This window comes from Coturnix japonica, chromosome 19 (genome assembly GCF_001577835.2).
Source record: "Coturnix japonica isolate 7356 chromosome 19, Coturnix japonica 2.1, whole genome shotgun sequence".
Lineage (NCBI taxonomy): Eukaryota > Metazoa > Chordata > Aves > Galliformes > Phasianidae > Coturnix > Coturnix japonica.
In genome coordinates this window covers 4426899-4446244 of record NC_029534.1, presented here as the reverse complement: position 1 = coordinate 4446244, position 19346 = coordinate 4426899, and the positions used below count along the sequence as shown (strand labels likewise).

The following is a 19346-nucleotide window of genomic DNA, read 5'->3' as shown; positions in this document are numbered from 1 at the left end:
GCACAAGGGTTGAGATTTAGAGTGTAAACCATATTTATTATTAATGTCTGGTCGGAACAACTTTTTGGCATGGCACGGTAGAGGGATAGCAAACAGAATGTGTTTATCTCCTTGGAGTACCTGCTGAGGTTGGGAGTGATTGAGTACGGGATGTTCTGTCCAAGTGAGTTCATGGGGGTGAAGGTAGTCATATAACAGGGAAATGGGAAGAGATCAGGTGGGATCTCATGCAGCTGAGACGCCCAAGTCCAGGGGGCAAGTAGAACTTCACTACTCAGAGTGGTGCATGGGGAGGATGAATGCTAGAGAGCTGCTAGGAAACCATACAAAAACACGTTATTGTTATATATCATGTTATAAATGGTGTTATTGTAGGAAGGAGAATCCTCTGCAGTGTTTGAATGGAACTCCTTTAGTGGCTCTGGAGGCCTTGACCTTCAGTAAGTTAGTCAAGACTTTTCCCTGAAGCAGTTCACACGTTGCTCGTATGCTTTGGCAGATTCACCTTTGGGCTCATGCATTGGTTGCCTCGGTGCTTAATCTGAAGATTAGATGATGCTGTGTCTGATGAGTGCTGGGCATATAGAGCTATTAACCTTTCACTGGGGAGCAAAGATGCCATTAACCGTGAGCTGATAAGAGCAATCTATAAAGCTCTGATTAAGCACCAGAATTTTAAGTTATTTTTATTTTTATGATACATTTGTGGATCTAAGCCAGAAGGCAATGTGTGTTCCTGCCAGTTAGGGCAGGTAGTGAGGCTTCAGGGAGGGCAGGGAGGAGGAGTGTATAATATGTATAAATACACCTGATAGAGCGGCAACGCTGAGATTTCAGATGGAGGGGAGGGTGTTGTTTTAAAAGCACTTGTTTGCAAAAGCCCTTTGGAAACGTCCCGTGATCGAAAGCCAAACTTCATCCAGCAGAGCTAAGAGCACAAAGTGGTTTTGCAGCATCAGGAGGGAAAGGCCTCAAAGAGGGGACGAACTCATGTAATAAAGGGATATCCCCAGGGAAGGGAAATCTTCTGCCTGCCGAGTGGTTTAGAAGCCTTGCTTGTGTTATCTTCCCCAAACACGGGGACTTGGTGAGGGCTTAGCTTTATTTGCCCTTTCCTGCCTTCACCTTCTGAGCACAACCATGGGCTGTTTTCTTTGCACTGCTCCCTTCCTCCTGTGTCCTCTTGCATTGTACCCCACCGATCCCCCTGCTTTGCATCCTCAGGAGATGCCACCACTCTGGATGAGGGTTTGGAGGGCAGCCTGTCCTCCCCAGCACTGCCCCCAGCCTCATCTCGTGCCAGGAGGTCGATCAGGTCCCGCGGAAGGGAGAAGAAAGGGCACTACTGGGATGGGGAAAACCAATGGGAGAAATTGGGCCCCACATCAAATGGGGTCACCTGCATGTCTCTGGAGGGGATGTGGCCTCTGTCCTGGCTCTAGGTTGTCCCGATGGGAGCAGAACAGTCCAGTCCATTGTCTGACCCTGCTGAGGAGTCCCGGGAGGAGCGAACCTGGAGGAAGCGGATGATTTTGTCGATAGTGGCCTCCTGGTACTCGTGGGACCACCTGTGTTGGGGAGAAAAACGGGAGCTGAGTTTTCCATTGAGATGCCACAAGCTGTTTCAGTGCATCTCCCCTTTTCTCCACTAGAGATGCAAGAGCCTTTGGTCCCTCGTGCTCTGATACCCAGAGTGACTCAGTTCCCCTTTGGCCACCACTACCTCCCTTGTTGCTTCTCCCAACTGCCTTATGCTCTTTATCTCTGCTTATGCAAGTTAAGGACCTGACCGCATGGTAGAGATTCTCCTTACTTACTTGATGCCATTAAATTTCAGGACAGCCCTCATGTCCTTGGGAAGTGTTTCTGGATCAGGCCACTCAAAATGGTCTGTGACGGGGACAATGTTCTTTCCAGAGTTCAGGGCTGTCACGATCTCCTGCAGGAACACACACGTGCTCAGGGCATGGCCATGTCAACCCATCACCTCCTCCTCCAGCACCCACCATGCTCCTTCTGTCATATCCCTTACCTTGTGCACCCAGTCCTTGCACTCAGGGTCTGCCATGCACTTATCCAGTGCGTGGGGTGAGAGGACCAGCACAAAGTTGCGGGCGCTCAGGACGCTCTGGGTCAACTTGTCCTCAAACTTCCCTGCCTCCAGCTTCTCCACGTCGATGAACACACTGAAGCCGTGCAGCTGCAGGTGGACCTTCAGCAGGCTGAGAGTGAGAGGAGAAGGCAGCAAGTGGCGCAGTGCTGGAGATGGCAGCTGCCAGCCCAGGGTTTGGGCTCCCCACTATGACCTCCACCAGGATCACAGGTCCAGAGAGGGGAGGACGGAGGTGATGGGAGAGGGAATGAGCTCCTTCACCATGCATTGAGCTCAGGTCCAGCACTATGGTGCTGCCCATTGGATGTGAGACTCACCTGGCCAACTGCGACCCTGTGCTCCTCCGGTAGCTGATAAATACATCGGTCCCATCAGATGACGTTTGCAACGTTATGGGAGAATGAAGCATTTCTAAGCAGAGCCAACAGCAATGAAATATATTACAAGTGCCCAACCAACCGCTTGGCCCAGCCAACCCTCAATGGTCCCACACCTCTTGCAGCAGAGAGAATGCGGGTGCGGTGGAAGCCGGTGCTGATGTGGCAGTCATCCTGCAGCTGCTGCTCTGTCACACGGTGCAGGAAGCTGCGGTTGATGCCACAGGTGAGCAGGTTGTAGGTGTATTGACGGAACATGGGGTCGATGCTGCCCAGCCAGTCAGCCAAGTTGCTGCGGTCGCAGGTGGAGTAGTTGGCAAAGGTTTTCAGCTCCGTCAGCTCCCGGAAAAACCTGGCAGGACAATGAATGGAAGCATGGAGTCCGTGTCCTTCTGGGTAACCTGCAGGACACCTCTGTGGTTTCTATGCCATAAGTGGGAGCACTCCTACCTCTTCCGTGTGATGCTGGAGCCCATCCCCAGGTCCTCCTGCAGCTCCTCCTCTGTCAGCCTCAGGAGAATGTCCCCATCCACCTGGTGCTCCTACCAAGTGAAATCCAGGCTGGAAAGATCCTACTAAAGAAATCCAGGTCCTGCCCACAGGTGTCCCTGCCCGGCACACAGCCTTACCATAAAGCTCGGGCAGAACTTGGTGAATCCGATCTGCTGCAGCCACGTCTGCACCTCACAGGGCTTCCAGTTGGGCACAGTGGGCAGGATGCGCCGGGGCACCTCCTCCCCTATCAGACGCAGAACCTTTTTGGCCAGGGAGGACGTGGTGCTGCTGGTGGAGTAACAAACCACTCTCTTGAGGCTCTGCGTGGCCCCAATCTCACTGAAAACCTGCGGGCACAGCGGGAAGAGGCATCACTTGGCATCCCCTCCTCCTGCCCACAACCTGGGGCTGGTGCTCTTAGTGATCTCAAGGGGCACAGAGGACATTGGGACGCAGTTGTGGCATCACTGCCCTTTTGCACATCCTTCTCTCCAGCCTACCAACCTTTTACCTCTCCTTCCGACCTACCCTTTACCTTTGTTTTCTTCTGCCTGGCCTTGATGGCAGCCTCAGTGCACAGGTAGAAGGCAGCGATGCACTGCGCCTCCAGCCGCGAGCTGTCCAGCAAAGGGACCAAGCGCTGCAGGTCCTCAGCTGTCCTGCCCTGGCTGTTATCGCTGCTCCCCAGCATATCACAAGCAAACTGCTCCGGATCCAGCGAGGCAATGAATGGCTCCACCAGAGCCAACGTTCCCGAGAGCTCCACTTCCTTCTCTATTTCCTTGTTGGTGGCCAGCACAGCGATGGCCAGGCAGGCGTGCAGGCGAATGAATTCATCATCCCTTGAGAACACCAATGGGAAAAGCCACTCGGCCGCCTTCTTCTTGATCATCAGGCGCTGGTTGCCCTGCCCGCCGTACATGGCACAGTTGGCCAAGGCCATGGCACAGTGCCGCAGCACCACGGGATCAGTCCAGCGGCACCAGTAGAGGATGGCATCCAGGCCCCCGTCAGAGATGAGCTGGGAGCAGGTCTCCTCTGTGTGCTTGAACATGTGCTCCAGGATGCCAGATACGCTCTGCGCCAGCTGGGGAACGTCTCGTTCCTTGGCAAGGTTCAGAATCACACCCAGACCGATCCGGGCAATCCGGTCCCTGCAGGGAGAAGACCCCATAAGGACCCCTTGTACCATGGTGGTGTTTGTGCCATGACAGCCAGATGTTGATCTGTGGGCCACAGATACCAGATGTGCTGCCAGCTGCAGGAATGAAAAAGCTCCAAGTGCAGGGTGAGGGGTGCACAGCCCAACACTGCTGCACTCATCTCCTGCTCCAGGTGAGACACACATAGCAATCAGCAGAGCAGGGGAGGCTAATGGCAGGCTGGGAATAGATCTGCTCATCCGGATTTCCTGGGCTGCTTCATGCTCCAGGTGAAAACTCATTTGCCCCTAAGCCAGTGCTGTCCTCTGTCTGCTCCCCGTGCTGCTACCAGGCTGAGGACCTGGCTGAGCAACTGCAGCAATGTGAGGTCTGGCCCTGTGCCACCAGCAGCAGCAACTTTGCAGATGAGTAAAGGCAGCAGATCCCATCCTAGCCCTGTCCTTACTCAATGCAGTCCCCCCACACAGAGATGCAGCTACTTTGCAGCCCTGTGTTCTCTTGCTAAGGGACGGCTGGATGAGGCCATGCCCAAAGGGTGAGAAAGGGGGAAATGTTGGGCACTTTGATGCTGGGTCGTGGGGTCTAAGCCTGAGCAGTTTCAGGCTGGGGGCACCAACGCTTCTGGGAAGGCTGCAGCCACGTGTCTGGTGCTGACCTTGGGTTGGATTTGGCAGCCAACACTATGGAGTGCTCTGGAAACAAAGCCTGTGCCCTGGGCTGGATGCCAGTCAGGCTGTGGGTGGATGGTGACGTGGGCCCCACTTATCAATGGGGCCGGGGGCCTCCAGCTGTTCCTGGAGCAGCTCTGGTACTTTCCTACCCACAGCTGAGTGCTGCATTCTGACCGTGCCACTGAGGCTCCTGGGATTAATTCACCCTAATGGTCTTTCCCTATTTAGCTCTGCTTCTTTATGCAGCACGCAGCAAGGGCTGGGCTGTGAGTCCTCGATCTGGGAGCAAGATACACTGCACACAGAGCTGGAGCAAGACCCTCAACTCTGGCCTGTATTTCTCAGCGTGTTCCCTAAGCAATGGTTTGGGGCACCAACCCCAACAAGCAGAGGAATCTGGCAGGGTTTTAGGTAAAGGGGTGAATAGAAATCATGGAATGGGGAGAAAACCTTCGGTGATGTGACTGGTGCACTGGGACTGCTGGGTGGTGCTGGGTGCCACGTGTGCATGCTGGTACACATCTCAGTGCACGCCCTCATGCACACGCTTCTACCCCATTGGTGATGCTGCTCCAGCACAGCCTGACACCTCTCACCTGTCCCGTGGTGCAGCACATTCACCTCCAGCTTCCACAGAGCCGTGGGTTGGGTGCTCCCGTGGCCACCAACCCGCAGCCTTCACTGGTCAGCAGCAGGAAGTCTCTGGGAAAGAGCTTCCTCCTCCTCCTGCTGCTATGGTTATGGCTAGAGGGCAGTTGTGTCGCTCCACCTTGGAGTGAGATGCCCTGATGCAGACAAACCACCCAGATCTCCCATGGGGCTTCTTAGGGACACCTGGGCTGGGGGGTGGTTCATAGAGCATCCCAGCTCCATGCCAGCATCCCCTATACTGGGGCAGTAAGCCATGAACCCTGCATGGGTCCATGAACCATGCAGTGCGGGGAGGCACCGGGAGCACTCAATAATCTAAGGGGTGTGAGTGGCTCCTGGTGGACTCACCTGTTCTCTGCCACCAGGATCTGCTCCAGCAGCTGCCCCGCCTGGCACTTGGTTTCCAGCTCAGCAGTGTAGAGCAGGTTGAGCAGCAGGTCCAGGCCTCCCTCCAGGCGGATGGCATCACACAGCGCTTTGGCCACATCCCTGCCCACCGTGGGCATCCCCCAGGCTTCTTCCACCAGCTGGAAGATCTCAGCGATGGCTTTCCCCATCTCAGCAGGGCCTGCAGCCTGTTTGGCACAGGCGATGGAGCGCTGTAGGGCAGGCAGGATCCGCTCTAGAGCCGCCCTTATGTCTGAATTCACCCCGGGGGAAACCTCGCGGCGTTCCCTGGAGCCGCCCGCAGCCCAGCATCCCGCCTGGCTCACGCACTCGGGTACCGCCAGCCTCTCCACACCCGACATGGCGAAAAGACGGCACAGCCGATGGACGGAGACCAGCAGGGTGAGCACCATGGACATCCCTTAGCGCAGCATCCTCAGCGCCCCCCCGTTGGGCTCCTTTTTGGGGTCGCAGGGTGGGGGGGATGCGATGGCAGAGCCCCGCTCAGCATCCCTGCTCGCCCGCGGCTGATGTCACCCAATCCAAGCGCCGCCTCTGCGAGGAGGGGCTCACCCCGCTGCAGCCCCCCCTTATACCCTGAGCCCTCCTCCTGCACGCAGCCCCTGCCCAGCCCCACGTCCCCCCCGTCCCCTTATTGCCTCCAAGACCTCTGTGGCCACCCCTGGGAAGGGCAGGGAGCACCGCGGTGGCCGTGGCACCGCATTTAAACGCGTTTCACATCGTGCGCTGCGCTCAGTAACTGCTGCATGGGAAATTCAGAGCAGCTCTTGGGTGGGCTCGAGATTTGCATGATAAAAGAAGGAGCAAGGCACCCTGGGCACCTTTTATTTCCTTTTTCCAGGCCAGACGTGCTCAGGGCAGAAATGCTTTGGGAGGAGCAGCTTAAATCCTCAGCTCCAAAAACAGCTCAGCCCCAGACTTAAATCCAAGCTGATGTTGTGATGCCACAGAGCCACTTCTAATCCTCCCAGGACCCAGAACAGACGCAGGGAGGGACATCAGACAGCACCAGGACATCAGACAGTGACCAGGAGGCACAGAACCAGTAAGCAGTTCCTTGATAAGTCATTATCAGGGGTCGCGGTGTGGCTGTGATGCAGCAATAAGGGTTTTCTGCTGTGGAGGGGACAGAGTTCAAGCCCTTCCCTTTGCCTTGTCCTAGAAAGCTTTGTTTTGCTCTGCTTTGCTTCTTGGGAGGGTTTCGAGTGATTGGTGGGAGCTGAGAGTGGGGAGGTGGCTGGGAGCCTGGAAGCAGCGAGCAGCTCGGTCTGAGCCCATCAGCAATGGGGTTTTGGTGCTGCCCAGTCCCTGCTGCTGCCCTGGGGGTCCCCAGCCCCTCTGCCAACCCCCACTCTTGGCTGTGTGGGGATGGGATGAACGCAGTGCAACACTTACTTGCGCACAAGGATGGTGGCAGCCCCAGATGGGGGCAGGAGTGGGGTGAGGGGCTGTAGGAGGAGCTCTGCCCCATAGCCCGTTGCTCAACCAGAGCTGGAAATGCCTCACTCGGCACAAGACCAGAGGTCTTCCCAGCAAGGGAGGGAGCAGCCAATGCCAGGAACTGGCTGTACCAGCCTGGCAGGGGGAAAACCCACGGGGCTGTCTTCTCTCCCCAAGTTTTGTCACTTGGAATGGCACTGTGGCCACCCCAGGTCGGTCGTTCCCCAGTGGAGCTCTGCCCCAACAACACCCCAGCAGTACGAAACACCCCAGAGTGGGATCACCATCGCACTTGTGCACATTTGCTCCTTGACCCCGATTAAATAACCGTCCCGCAGTTATCAGGAGCCGCCGAAAGAGCTGAGTTGACATTAATTAGTAACCGAAAAGCTTGGTCAGAAAGGGAACGAGGGGAGCAAAATACACGAGCTTTTGTTTGCCTACTGTAGCGAAAGTGCGGAGCACTTCCCTCTGCCTATGGCCGCTCACCCCCAGCCCCAATCCAGCCCCATACCCTGCCTGCATCCTTCAGGTCTCCCTTCCTGCTGCCAGGCTTCCTGCAAGGCAGCATTCCCCAAACCCTCTGACATGTGAGTACACACACAGAGCTTTTCCCCTTGGCACAGCGTGGGCTGAGAAGGGAGGAGAGCAGGAGGGAGCGTGCTGCCCATCATCCCATGCACTGACCTTGCCCTGTTTGTTTTCTCCAGGGTAGGCTGAGCAAACAGCGGATGCTGGGGCCCCAGCTCTGCATCCTGCTCAGTCGCAGTAGGGCTGCGCTCCCGGCTGCCCACCATGAGGCTGCTGCTGCCTGTCCTGGTGCTGGCCCTGCTCGCCCTGACTCATGCTGCTGAAGGTGAGCCCCAACCCTGCCCTGCTCACTGCCATGGGGATGGGGTGATGGTATGGATATGCCGAGCAAATCCCTGCTGTTGGGTCACATATATTGTTGCATGGGGGGGAGTGGGGAAAGGTGCCACCCGGGTGCCCATGGAGAGGTTGGGGATGTCATCACGTTTGCCTTCACCCCGCTGTGTTCCCTCTGTGCTCTTGCAGACTCCTGTGAAGGTCGCTGTGATGAGGGCTTCAATGCCTTGAAGAAATGCCAGTGTGACACCCTCTGCAACTACTACCAGAGCTGCTGCAGTGACTACTCCACCGTCTGCAAAGCCAAAGGTACCAGCCCTGCTGCCACCCGTGTCCCCTGTCACTGGCCTCGGTGGCCTCAGGGCTCCCAACAGTGTCCTGTGTCCATGGCAGGACTGGGGTTTGGCACTGCGGTGCTGCAGAACTCAGTACCCTGGGAAGAGCTATACCCAATGTATGGACACCTGGGGATCTGTGACCAAGCTGTCCCCTCTGTAGTGATCCAGGGAGATGTCTTTGCCATCACTTCAAAGCCCATAGACTCATTAAGGTTGGGAAAGGACTCTGGGATGGTCAGGGCCAAACACCGACCCTTCCCCACCATGTCTGCTCAAAGAGTCATGAAGGTTGGGCAGGATCCCACGACACATCCCATCATACTCAGTGCCCTGGGAGGACCTGTATCTGGCATGGGGACACTCAGGGCACTGTGACCAACCTGTCCCCTCTGCAGTGACACGAGGAGATGTCTTTGCCTTGCCGGAGGATGATTACCTCGACTACGACCTCTCCGTTGACACCGGTACAGCAAGGCCCACAGGGGCACCAGCGCCCACAGAACACCCCTCAGAACCACACGAGTCCCCATCACCAACACGGGAGACCGACACAGCCACTGAGGAGACACCAGTAGAGACAGAAATGCCCACGATCCACCCCACCACCACCACCACCACCACCACCACATCTGATGGGACCAGGAACCCAAGCTCGGAGGATGAGCCCGAGGAGCTGTGCAGCAGGAAACCTTTCAATGCCTTCACTGACCTGAAGAATGGCTCCCTTTATGCTTTCCGAGGTACTCACAGCCCTTTTTCTGGTACCTCGATATTTCCCTTGCCACCTTGTGCTGGTCATTCATCTCCCACCTCCCTCTTCCCCTCTTTATCCAGGGAAATACTTCTATGAGTTGGACAAGTCCAGCGTGCGGCCTGGCTACCCCAAGCTCATCAGTGATGTCTGGGGCATTGAGGGCCCCATTGATGCAGCCTTCACACGCATCAACTGCCAGGGCAAGACATACCTCTTCAAGGTGGGCAGAGCTCTCCTGGTCACAGCACCCACCTCCCCTTTCCCCTTGGGACCTTCCACATGCACGCGGTGGCTTCTGGATGTCCCCAGATATGGCCATCCCCAGCACTTTCATACCTGTTGTCACCTTGCCAACCCCCCTGCTCCTTTCCAGGGCAGCCAGTATTGGCGCTTTGATGACGGAGCCCTGGACCCTGGTTACCCACGTGAAATCTCTGAGGGCTTTGAGGGTATCCCCAATAACATCGACGCTGCCTTCGCCCTCCCGGCGCACAGCTACCGTGGCAATGAGCGAGTCTACTTCTTCAAGGGTAACACAACCAGCCCTCCTGATGCCCATGGAGGCCTTGGGTAGGATGCCCCCCTGGATGCTGCTCAGCCCCAAGTGCCACAGTGATAACCCATATCCCTTCCCCTAGGTGCGTACTACTGGTCCTATGACTTTGCCCACCAGCCCACACAGGCCGAGTGTGATAAGTCCTCTCCCTCCACCGTGTTCAACCACTACGCCTTCATGAACCGTGACAGCTGGGAGGACATTTTCCTTTCCCTCTTCGGTGGTAGGACGGGTAAGTGCTGGGACATCGAGTCCAACTGCCAACCCCTCCCCACTGTGCCCATTCACAGAGTCATAGATAGAATCTTTAATTCTGGAATAGACCTCCGAGACTATCGAGTCCAATGGTCAACCCCTCTCCACCATGTCTGCTAATTCTACTGTAGACTCATTAAGGTTGGAAAAGACCCATCCCCACCACATCCACTCATAGAGACGTTACAGTTGGGCAAGATCCCAACACACAACCCATCACACCGGGGACCCTTTGGAGCATCCCTGTGCCACGGGGCAGGCAATGGGGGCTGTCTGTGGGGCAGATGCCAGCATCCATGTGTTGCTGCCCCCTAACTCTTGCTTCTAACTCTTCTTGCTTTCTGGCAGTTGGGGCGAGCAGCCCACGGCTCATCAGCAGGGACTGGCGGGGGGTGCCCAACCGTCTGGACGCTGCTATGGCTGGCAGGATCTACGTGTCATCCCGGCAGCCCCGTAGGAGGAATTCCCGTCGCAACCGCATGAGGTACAGGAACCATCGCACTCTGAATTTGGGTCTCTGGGGTTGGCTGAACAACGATTCCGAATCTACCGACACTGAAAGCGACTGGCTGTCAGGATCACAGTGCGAGACCCTACAGAGCGTCTACTTCTTCATAGGGGGTGAGTCTGGGGGATAATTGGGGCTGGGGATGCTTTGGGACAGCGTGGAGCTGGCAGTGAGGTCTGACACCTCCTTCTGTCCCCCCTCCAGACAAGTATTACCGCGTCAACCTGCGCACCAAGCGCGTGGACCTGGTGCAGCCCCGCTACCCGCGCTCCATCGCGCAGTACTGGCTGCACTGCCCGCAGCCTGATGAGGAGAGCACCTGAATGGGCCCCACCACGGCCCCCAGCAGCATGGCACCTAGCTAGACCCAAATAAACCACCAGCGCCGTGTCCATCTGTCTGTCCATCAGAACGAGGTCTGTGTGTTGTGCAGTCTCTGCAGCATGTTGTTGTCCCCAGTGTGTCCCTATCACGGTGTGAGTGCAGTGCTCAAATTTGCTCCGCCAGCCACTCCGAGGCTTCTTCCCACTGCAGCACAGGGATGGTTCCGGCACCTGTGAGGCAGGAGCAGTGGGATCAGGCCTGCAGCGTGCTGGGGTCGGGCTTCCAGCCCCACAGAGCCTGACCCCACAGCACTGCTCACCTCTGGGCTCTGGGGGTCCTGGCCATGGTGGGGCTGAAGGGATGACTCTTCCGTCGGTGCCCGCTGCCTCCTGGCTATCCCGTGGCACTGTGTGCTGCTGCAGGGAGCTCCAGCTCCTGCCCTGGCTCCTGTTGTGAGGATGAATGAGTGAAACCCTGACCTCCCAACAAGCCTGGGGCTTTTCCTCACCCTCAGTTCTCACCAATTTCCCTTCTGCAGCCAACAGCTGGGCACGGTGCCATTGTCCTGGGTGGGCAGTGGGAGGCTGGCACTTCCCTTGTTGGGGACCTGCAGTACGTGGGGGCCAGGCAGAGCCATCAGGTTGTCCCCACACCCTGCCACCCTCTGCAATGGGACTGACTTTACCTGGGACACAATGGTATTGGTGCAGCACTGGGGGCAGCTGGAGGCAGGAGGCAGCTTCTGCAAAGGCAGAGGGCAGTGGGTGTTGGCACAGTGTCACCATGCATCGTGCATGGGGTCACTGGGGACTCACTGGCAGCCGATGTGCAGAGGTGGGCATCGTGTTGGGGTGCCGAGGCCATGTGGGGTGGTTGAGTGGGATGTGGATGCTCCGGTGTGGGGCATGGCTGTGGGATGGGATGGTCGGGATGTCACCACTGCTGGGGTCTGGGGGTGGCTGGGGCTGTCTGGGGAGAAGAGGGAGAAGAGCAGGGCAGCAGCAGCCCTGGGAGAGGCACCAACACATGAGCTGCTAGAAACCCTCTGCTCATGGGTCCTGTGTGTCCTGAGGGACCCCCATACCTGAGCTGCTCATTCTCCACCACAAAGTCCCGCAGCAGCCCATAGAGGCTGGGCCAGGCTGGAGCTCCCTCCTCTGGGAGCTGCCTTTCAAGGGGGAGGCAGTGCAGCCCCCCAGGGCTGTACCTGCCGACCCAGCCAGGCCATGCCCCCGGCACCTCCCCGCTCCTGGGCAGGCTGAGCTGCTGCCGCAGGGAGAGATTCTCCAGCTGCAGTGCCTGAATCTCCTCCTCCAAGGTTTGCAGCAGCTTCTCCCGAGGCACCTGAGAGCACCAGGGGATGGTTCAGGGTGGGGGTCCCACGGTGGGGGATGAGCATCCCATCCCTTCCCTTACCCTGTTGGCCACGGGTCTGGTGGTAACCCTGCGGGCTCTGCTGGCGTAGTGCAGCGTGCTCAGCGTCTCTGAGAGGCAGCGTGAGGACGGAGAGATGCAGGCGACCTGCCAATGAGTTGAGCCACTCTGTCCCCATTCAGCCTTCCTCTCCATGGGCCTCCCTGGCTCCATGCACCTCCTCCCATACCATCAGCGTGACCCCTGAGCCGCCCAGGGAGCGTGCCAGCAGCCGGGTGAGCTTGCTGTCCCGGTAGGGAATGTGTGTCCGCTTCCCTCGGGGTTTGGCCAGCAGGGAGATGCAGTGTCCTAGAGGGAGAATGAGCTGCAGAGAGTGCAGTGGGGTGGCAGTGGGGTTCTACAGCCCACAGGGTCCCTCAGTTCTTACCCAGGGCCAGGAGGCTGCGGTTGATGTTGTTGGCCTCCACAGAGAGCTCCCCGCTGGAGCCGGTGTCCTTCACCCGCTCACTGCCAGCCAGGTCCACAAAGCACAGCGTGCCCTGCTTGCTGGCGCCGGGCTGGGGGGGAAAACACTTGGTGTGATGCTGCTGTCCTGCATCCCACCCACATTTCCCTTGTTGTGTAACCTCCTGAGCTCAGGATGTGGTCCGTGCCCACCAAATGGATGTGGTCCCAGCACCACCAAACCTTGGGAAGGAGGAGGCAGCCCCTACCTTGGGGTTGGAGGATCCCCCCGGGCCCCAACCCTCCCCATATGTCCCCACAGCAGGATCAGGGCTCACTGCTTGGCTGCGGATGCGGATGCTCAGGATGGCGTGGCTGCGGCTCGAGTGCCCATTGAGTGCGTGCGCTGAGGTCCGTCGTCTTTGGGAACCTGCTGGGACAGAAAGCTGCAGGGGGACCTGGCGGGTACCTCCCATGCGTACCCTACCCCACAGCCCAGCACCTTGCAGGAGCAGCTCGACAACAGCCTCCAGGCTCTCAAAGTCCACACTGAGTTGGTTTTCCACGTAGAAGCCATGGGTTTTGCTCCAGCGCAGGGGTAGGGCACGTGGCGGCCCTGCACTCAGCAGATCTCTGACCTTGGGGGTGGCAGAGGGGTCAGGAGATGTCAGTGGGGCTGGCAGTGGGGCTGGGTGAGTGCTCACCTGCTCGTTGTAGATCTCTAAATAGGAGGCACTGAGTGTCAGGCCGGTGCCACGGCTCAGCTCCAGGAGGCAGGAGAAGGATCTCTGCATCAGCCCCAGCAACCCCGGGGCATCACTCTGTGGAGATGCCACAAGCTCAGTGGATCACACGCTGGCACCGGCTGCCTGTCCCACTATTGGGTGCCATCATGGTACCTGCCCCAGGGGGCCCATCAGGGTGTAGGTTTTCCCCGAGCCTGTTTGTCCGTAGGCGAAAACAGTGCAGGAGAAGCTGGAGGAGACGCTGAGCCTCAGGTATGGCCCCAGGCTATGGCAGAGGGATGCCACCTCTCGGCACCATGCGGGCAATGCAGACATCCTGGTGCCTTCTGGATGTAGGGTGGGGGGCATATGGGGGACTCACCCTTCCACTGCCAGCTCCACCAGCTGCCGCATGCCACTGCCCTCAAAGACGGCCTCCTGTGAGGCACCCGCATCAAAAACGGAGCTGAAGGTGAAGGTGGCATCGTGTCTGGCTGCGCTCACCTGGGTATGGGGATGGCAGTGGCTCAGGAGGAGCTCACAGCCCCCAGCCCCACTGTTGGGGGGTGATACTCACATGGACGGTGCCATTGCCCAGGCTGTGCACCACGTGCCGGTCACCTCGACGTGTCTCTGTGCAGGTCAGTGGTCGGACCCTGATTGGGGCACAAGGGGACACACAGGAGGCATCACATGGGGATCCTCGGGGATCGCACTGTGATACTGAGCTTGGGAACGGGTGACACTGACCTCAGCACCACTCTCAGGCGTGTTTCTCTGCCCTCCTGCTCCCTGCTGGGGCTCCTGAGGGGGAAAAAAGGGGCAGTGGGTGGAGGAGGCATCTCTGGGAGAGGGACCCACATGTGCACTGTGCCCCAGCACCTGGCAGGGCATGAAGTGCTGTCCTGCCATGTCCCCACACAGGGACCCCCCTGTCCTTTCCTCCTCAGCCTTTATGTGCTGGCTGTATCAGCGGTGGCTGCTCAGGCCCTGGGCTCACCCCACTCTGTTTCCCCCAGACTTACCGTCGCAGTTGGTTCCGTGGGAGCATTTTGGGTCGTGTTCCTGATTGGGGCCCCCAGCCCGTCTCCTTCTCCGCCTCCATTCTCCCCTCGCACCCCTCGCTCATGGCGGCAGCAGCTCCTGCTCAGCCCTGGTGGGATCCACCACCATCCAGCTCTGTCTGCCCTGCACAACCGGTACCGCCGCTCCGGTTAAACATTGACTGGTGCCAGCCCTGCAGGAGGGTGGCACAAGGGGGGGGTTAGTCTGGGAGGCAGGAAATGGGTATTGCATGGGGTCATCTCACCCCAGGAGGGATGTAGAAGGTCACAGCATCAGCTGAATTTCCCAACTTGGTGACACTGGACCCCTGTGCCTCCTTCATAGCTGGGGTTCCTATGGGGAAAAGGCTTAGGGAGCCGTCGGGTTGCCCAGTATCTGGTTAAACTGGGGTTACTGATGGTGGGGAAGCAGCTCGTGGAGCTGTCGGGTTGTCTGGTACAGGGAACTGCTGGGATGATGTGACACTGAGCGCACCGCGATGTCCCCGGGATGCTGCCGTCGGAGGGACCGGCCGCAGGGAACCGGCGGGGTGTAAAGGCGGGGAGGGGGGACTCGGTCAGCACCGCCCGCTCGGGGCGGTCCCAGCCCACCGGGAGGGGATAAAAGCCGGGCAGGGAGCGGGGCCGGGGGAGCCGGGCAGGATGAGCGCGGCTCCAGGTGCCCCCCGAGCCCCACAGCCGCTGCTCCGCTTCCCCGATGGGGCGGGCGGTTCTGCGGCGGGGACAGAGAACCGAGCTCCGGGTCCGTGCTCCTGCCCGGGGGGACCGAGGAAGAGGCGACGGACCACGTTCAGCCGGGGGCAGCTGTCAGAACTGGAGCGGGCCTTCGCCGCTGTGCCCTACCCGGACATCGCCACCCGAGAGCGCCTGGCTGAGCTCACGCAGCTGCCTGAGGCCAAGATCCAGGTGAGCAGGGCTGGGACCCCCGACACCTTCCCAACCTCCCTCCATCCCTCCCGGGGTCCCCATCCTGCATACCCTCATCGTTGGGCTCTTCCCGTTGTCTCACGGTTCCCCCCATTCCCTGCCCCAGGTCTGGTTCCAGAACCGCCGTGCTCGCAGGATCCGCAGCACCAAACCGGAGCCACCACCATCACCGCCACCAGGGGACCAGGATCCGCCCGTGGTGACCCCCGAAAGCACCATCCCATTCCCCACGTTGCCACCATCGGGAGCCCACAGCCCTGCATGGGGCCTCCCCACCTCGCTGGGCTCTATCTCTGACCTTATCTACAGCGCAGCCATCACCAATCTGGGCGAGCCGTAAGCGGGGTGTACTGGGGCTTAATGCCCTGACTTCATTAGGGTGTGCAATTACTGCTTGTCCAGCGGTTCCTACAACATCCATCCAATATCCTAAATGCTGGTTGCGGCCGTGACGGGGCCAGCTCCCAATCAGCCCCCCTAATACCGACTAATCTTTTAGGAAAAATACCTTAATCTGAGGCAGGATCTGCAGATGATTGTGGCGTGGCCTCCCTTAATCCTCAGGCACGTTCGCAGGTGCCGGCAGATTTCCCCCGTATCGGATATTAAAGCGTGTTCACAGAGGGGCTTAAATGCCATCAGAGCATTAATCACCGTGTCCAGCTCTGGCATAGCGCCCACCCTGCAGGTGTCTGGGTCCCCTGGGCCCAGCAGAGCCCCCTCCCCACTGTATGGCCATAGGGGGCACTAAGCGAGCTCTGCTCTCTGCTCAATGGCAGCCGAGAAGCACCCAGGCTCTTTTTGGAGCTGCTTTCCCTCCTCAGCCAGAGAAAATGGGTTTGGTATGAGGTGTGCAGAGGGTAGGACTGCTGCTGGGACACTGGGTGTTATCCTGAACAGACCTGTGTGGAGGACAACCATCTCTACGTACTGCCAAGCCGACCATGAGTGAGTACTGCTCTCCCTAAAAGAGGTAGGAGACCAGGTGGGAGCAGGAAGGACAGGCTAAGCAAGAGCCCTGGTTTCCATTGCAGACAGCAGGATGCGAGCTGCAGAGGGAGAGGGAAGATCCATGGCTGTCTGTGATGTCTTTCAGAGGCCAGGTCAGGAAGGAGGTTGAAAACATACACTGTTATTTAATTCCGTAATGAAAAGACAGAAACTTTACAGGGTAACTGAGACAACAACATCTTGTAAGCTTCTCTGTGCTGGGGTGGTAACATTTACTAGGTGACAGTCCAGAGATCAGATGCTCCAAACAAATGACTCATGTAGAGAGCACTGATGGGTATGTGTGTGGCTATAGTTTCCCAAGGTCTCCTTCAATTGTGCGTACCATCACATACAGTTCAGCCAAGCCAACCACTGAGGCCACAATTACTGCTGACAGGACACGCTGTGGGTAGAAAGACAAGTGACAGTGTGTGTGTGTATGTGTGTGGTTGAGCTGCTGCCTGGTGTTGGGCAGCATCTGCCCCTGCCCACAGGTTCTGTGCTGGTTCTGAGGCCGTGGCCACCAGGTTCACTCACCGCTGCTGTCTCCACAAAGACGTACTGGCTGCCCAGGTATGTGCAGGCGAACGCAGCCACCACGGTGACAAAGAAGTTGAATATGGTGACGACTACAGCTTTAACAGAGCGAACTGGAGAGAAAAGGGAGAGATGAGGGATTGGTGAGGGGCAAGCTGTAATCCTGCGGGCTGAATCTGCCTGTGGCTGCATCAGCTGGGCTACAGGAATGCTTGAGAATTCACATGCTTTACACCTCTAGAAATACTTAAGAACAACAGACTGGCTGCTCCTTTACTGGAGGAAACACTTTGAGTTTTAGCACCTTTCAGGGTGATGCTGTTGCTCAGAGAGGCTGGTTGAGGCCAGCTACTAGTGATGTGATGTGATGCAGCTACTAGTGATGTGGTCCAACTATGAGTGATGTGATGGGTCCCGTGTCTGACTTCTCTGCTATTGATACATACCATCGTGTGTCAGCAAGACAAACAGCCACTCACCTTGCCTCCCAAACTCAGCCAATGTCCCGTGGTTCATATCCTAAAAGAAAGGATTAAAACAACGTGAGTTCCACTGTATTTTAACATTATATGCAGAATAAAAGCAATAGCAAAACCCTGTCCAGTTTCTAAGACCTGGTGAGAGATCAGGTCATGGCAGCTGTCAGATGGGCTGCAGGGGAGCAGCAATTCCACAGGGCCCATGTTTTTTCTGCATTTATGTTTGTGGTCTGATTCATTGACAACGAGATGGGTAATTTCTAATCAAAGCATTTCTTGGGGTTTGAGTGTGTTCTTGGATGGGGATTTGTCTTTAAATAGACCCTCAAGGGTCTTGCCTTGAATTGTGATGGGGCAGCAGCCAATGCCCACATACACATACCTATCTGTATAGGAGCATCCTGAACTTAGAAAGCCAGACTCTAACAAGAGATTGACAGAGCATCAGCTTCTGTTCTTCATGCGAGTATCAGCTTGAAGATGAACCAATACACAACACCAACCTGGCAGTCTGGCTGCTTCATTATTTTCCCTCTAAGAGAGATGGATTTCCTTCCATCTGCCCCTCAGTTTTGCCTCAGGAGCACTGAAGACACCGTGTTCACACAATCACAGAACATCCTGAGATGGAAGGGATCCATAATGATCACCAAGTCCAACACAGAGAGATGCTTGTTGAACTCCCGCAGCTTGGTGCCATGTCTGCTGCCCTATAGGGCAGCTTGTTCCAGTGCCCCAACACTATTTGATGAAGAACCTTTCCCTGATATTCAACTGAACCTCCTCTGTAATTGTGTCTCACAGGGGAGGCTGAACATCCATCCATAGGTGGGAATCATGCTGCTCACCTGCCCGGTGACGTTGCGGGTCATCCTCCTGTACTCCTCATTAGCCAGCTTGGCCTTTATCCGCTCCAGCCTGGCCACCAGCTCCGGGTTCTGGGGAAATGGTTTTAAGTTAAAAGAGGGAAGATTTAGGTTGGATGTCAGGGGGAAGTTCTTCACTAGGAGAGTGGTGAGGCCCTGGAACAGGCTGCCCAGGGAGGTTGTGGATGCCCCGTCCTTGGAGGTGTTCAAGGCCAGGTTGGACGGGGCCCTGGGCAACCTGATCTATGGGGTCTGTATGGGGTCTATGGGGTCTATGGGGTCTGTATGGGGTCTATGGGGTCTATAGGGTCTATATGGGGTCTATGGGGTCTATATGGGGTCTATGGGGTCTATAGGGTCTGTATGGGGATCTATGGGGTCTCTATGGGGATCTATAGCATCTCCTGGGCAACCTGATCTAGTAAAGGTGTATGTTTGGTGGCCCTGCCAGGCAGGGGGTTGGAACTACATGATCCTTGAGGTCCCTTCCAACCCGGGTCATTCTGTGATTCAGTGTGAAGTCCATTATCACCGTCAGGGCCTCGGGAGGCGGTGGCAGCTCCCGGCCGTTCCCCAGCCCTCACCTACCCGCGGCTGTACCGGCACCTCGGGCAGGGCGATGTCGCTGTCTGTCAGGAGCTCGTAGAGGTACACGGGGAACCCTGCGGAGCACAACGGGCCGCTTAACGGCGGCGGGATGCAGGGCGGTGAGCTAGGCCCCACCCGGCCTACCTGCCTCCCGCAGCCCGCTGTGCAGCTTCCGCAGCAAACTGAAGGGCACCAGGGAGCCCTTGGAATCCACGGCCTCCCTCAGCTCATCCCGCAGCGCTGCGTTCAGCCCGCACAGCTCCTCGCTTTCCACCGCTCTCTTCAACCGCGGCCCGGCTCGAATCGCCGACGCCATCTTGTCCGGCTGGTTACCGAGGAGACTCCAAACACCATAGAGTTCTGTTACAACGGTTGGCTAGAGCGTCACAGGTGAGACACTTCCGGGAAGGGGAGGACCGGAAGTGGGGC

At 57.6% G+C, this 19346-nt stretch overlaps 5 protein-coding genes across 5 annotated transcripts; 2 read left to right on the top strand and 3 right to left on the bottom strand.

Moving 5' to 3' along the window:
* Positions 1-9: 9 nt before the first annotated feature.
* SARM1 (sterile alpha and TIR motif containing 1) lies at positions 10-6430 on the bottom strand. The gene is made up of 9 exons (XM_015880523.2): positions 5819-6430; positions 3521-4139; positions 3120-3332; positions 2941-3032; positions 2607-2842; positions 2431-2524; positions 2033-2222; positions 1818-1939; positions 10-1568 (listed from the first exon to the last, which is right to left on the bottom strand). The coding sequence occupies exons 1-9, from the start codon at positions 6274-6276 to the stop codon at positions 1439-1441; spliced, it is 2154 nt and encodes a 717-aa protein (XP_015736009.1). The 5' UTR covers positions 6277-6430; the 3' UTR covers positions 10-1438.
* A 350-nt stretch (positions 6431-6780) lies between these two features.
* Positions 6781-11000, top strand: VTN (vitronectin). The gene is made up of 9 exons (XM_015880539.2): positions 6781-6923; positions 8029-8174; positions 8375-8494; positions 8919-9263; positions 9358-9497; positions 9651-9807; positions 9916-10065; positions 10437-10709; positions 10801-11000. The coding sequence occupies exons 2-9, from the start codon at positions 8114-8116 to the stop codon at positions 10917-10919; spliced, it is 1365 nt and encodes a 454-aa protein (XP_015736025.1). The 5' UTR covers positions 6781-6923; positions 8029-8113; the 3' UTR covers positions 10920-11000.
* Positions 10593-15028, bottom strand: KIF12 (kinesin family member 12). Its single transcript, XM_015880525.2, is given in 17 exon segments — positions 10593-11150; positions 11240-11367; positions 11442-11662; positions 11736-11889; positions 12005-12264; positions 12337-12441; positions 12524-12642; positions 12722-12851; positions 13077-13168; positions 13241-13559; positions 13638-13713; positions 13846-13967; positions 14041-14119; positions 14214-14267; positions 14489-14607; positions 14609-14654; positions 14771-15028. Coding segments are annotated over 17 exon segments (2169 nt in total). The 5' UTR covers positions 14851-15028; the 3' UTR covers positions 10593-11085.
* A 52-nt stretch (positions 15029-15080) lies between these two features.
* On the top strand, positions 15081-16448 carry SEBOX (SEBOX homeobox). The gene is made up of 2 exons (XM_015880543.2): positions 15081-15433; positions 15561-16448. Exons 1-2 carry the CDS (start codon positions 15170-15172, stop codon positions 15792-15794), a joined length of 498 nt encoding a protein of 165 aa, XP_015736029.1. The 5' UTR covers positions 15081-15169; the 3' UTR covers positions 15795-16448.
* A 122-nt stretch (positions 16449-16570) lies between these two features.
* TMEM199 (transmembrane protein 199) lies at positions 16571-19256 on the bottom strand. The gene is made up of 6 exons (XM_015880541.2): positions 19062-19256; positions 18918-18991; positions 18312-18401; positions 17464-17503; positions 16985-17097; positions 16571-16850 (listed from the first exon to the last, which is right to left on the bottom strand). The coding sequence occupies exons 1-6, from the start codon at positions 19231-19233 to the stop codon at positions 16755-16757; spliced, it is 585 nt and encodes a 194-aa protein (XP_015736027.1). The 5' UTR covers positions 19234-19256; the 3' UTR covers positions 16571-16754.
* Positions 19257-19346: the final 90 nt, after the last annotated feature.

Coding starts and splice junctions, on each gene's coding strand:
- SARM1 (XM_015880523.2), bottom strand. CDS start 6,276: ATGTCCATGGTGCTCACCCTGCTGGTCTCCGTCCATCGGCTGTGCCGT. Junction 2,525..2,606: donor CATTCTCTCTGCTGCAAGAG/GTGTGGGACCAT, acceptor GGCTCTGCTTAG/AAATGCTTCATTCTCCCATA. Junction 1,940..2,032: donor GCAAGGACTGGGTGCACAAG/GTAAGGGATATG, acceptor GTGTTCCTGCAG/GAGATCGTGACAGCCCTGAA.
- VTN (XM_015880539.2), top strand. CDS start 8,114: ATGAGGCTGCTGCTGCCTGTCCTGGTGCTGGCCCTGCTCGCCCTGACT. Junction 8,495..8,918: donor CACCGTCTGCAAAGCCAAAG/GTACCAGCCCTG, acceptor TCCCCTCTGCAG/TGACACGAGGAGATGTCTTT. Junction 10,710..10,800: donor CGTCTACTTCTTCATAGGGG/GTGAGTCTGGGG, acceptor TCCCCCCTCCAG/ACAAGTATTACCGCGTCAAC.
- SEBOX (XM_015880543.2), top strand. CDS start 15,170: ATGAGCGCGGCTCCAGGTGCCCCCCGAGCCCCACAGCCGCTGCTCCGC. Junction 15,434..15,560: donor TGCCTGAGGCCAAGATCCAG/GTGAGCAGGGCT, acceptor TCCCTGCCCCAG/GTCTGGTTCCAGAACCGCCG.
- TMEM199 (XM_015880541.2), bottom strand. CDS start 19,233: ATGGCGTCGGCGATTCGAGCCGGGCCGCGGTTGAAGAGAGCGGTGGAA. Junction 18,402..18,917: donor AGGTGCCGGTACAGCCGCGG/GTAGGTGAGGGC, acceptor CCATTTCCCCAG/AACCCGGAGCTGGTGGCCAG. Junction 17,504..18,311: donor CCCGCAACGTCACCGGGCAG/GTGAGCAGCATG, acceptor CCTTTCTTTTAG/GATATGAACCACGGGACATT.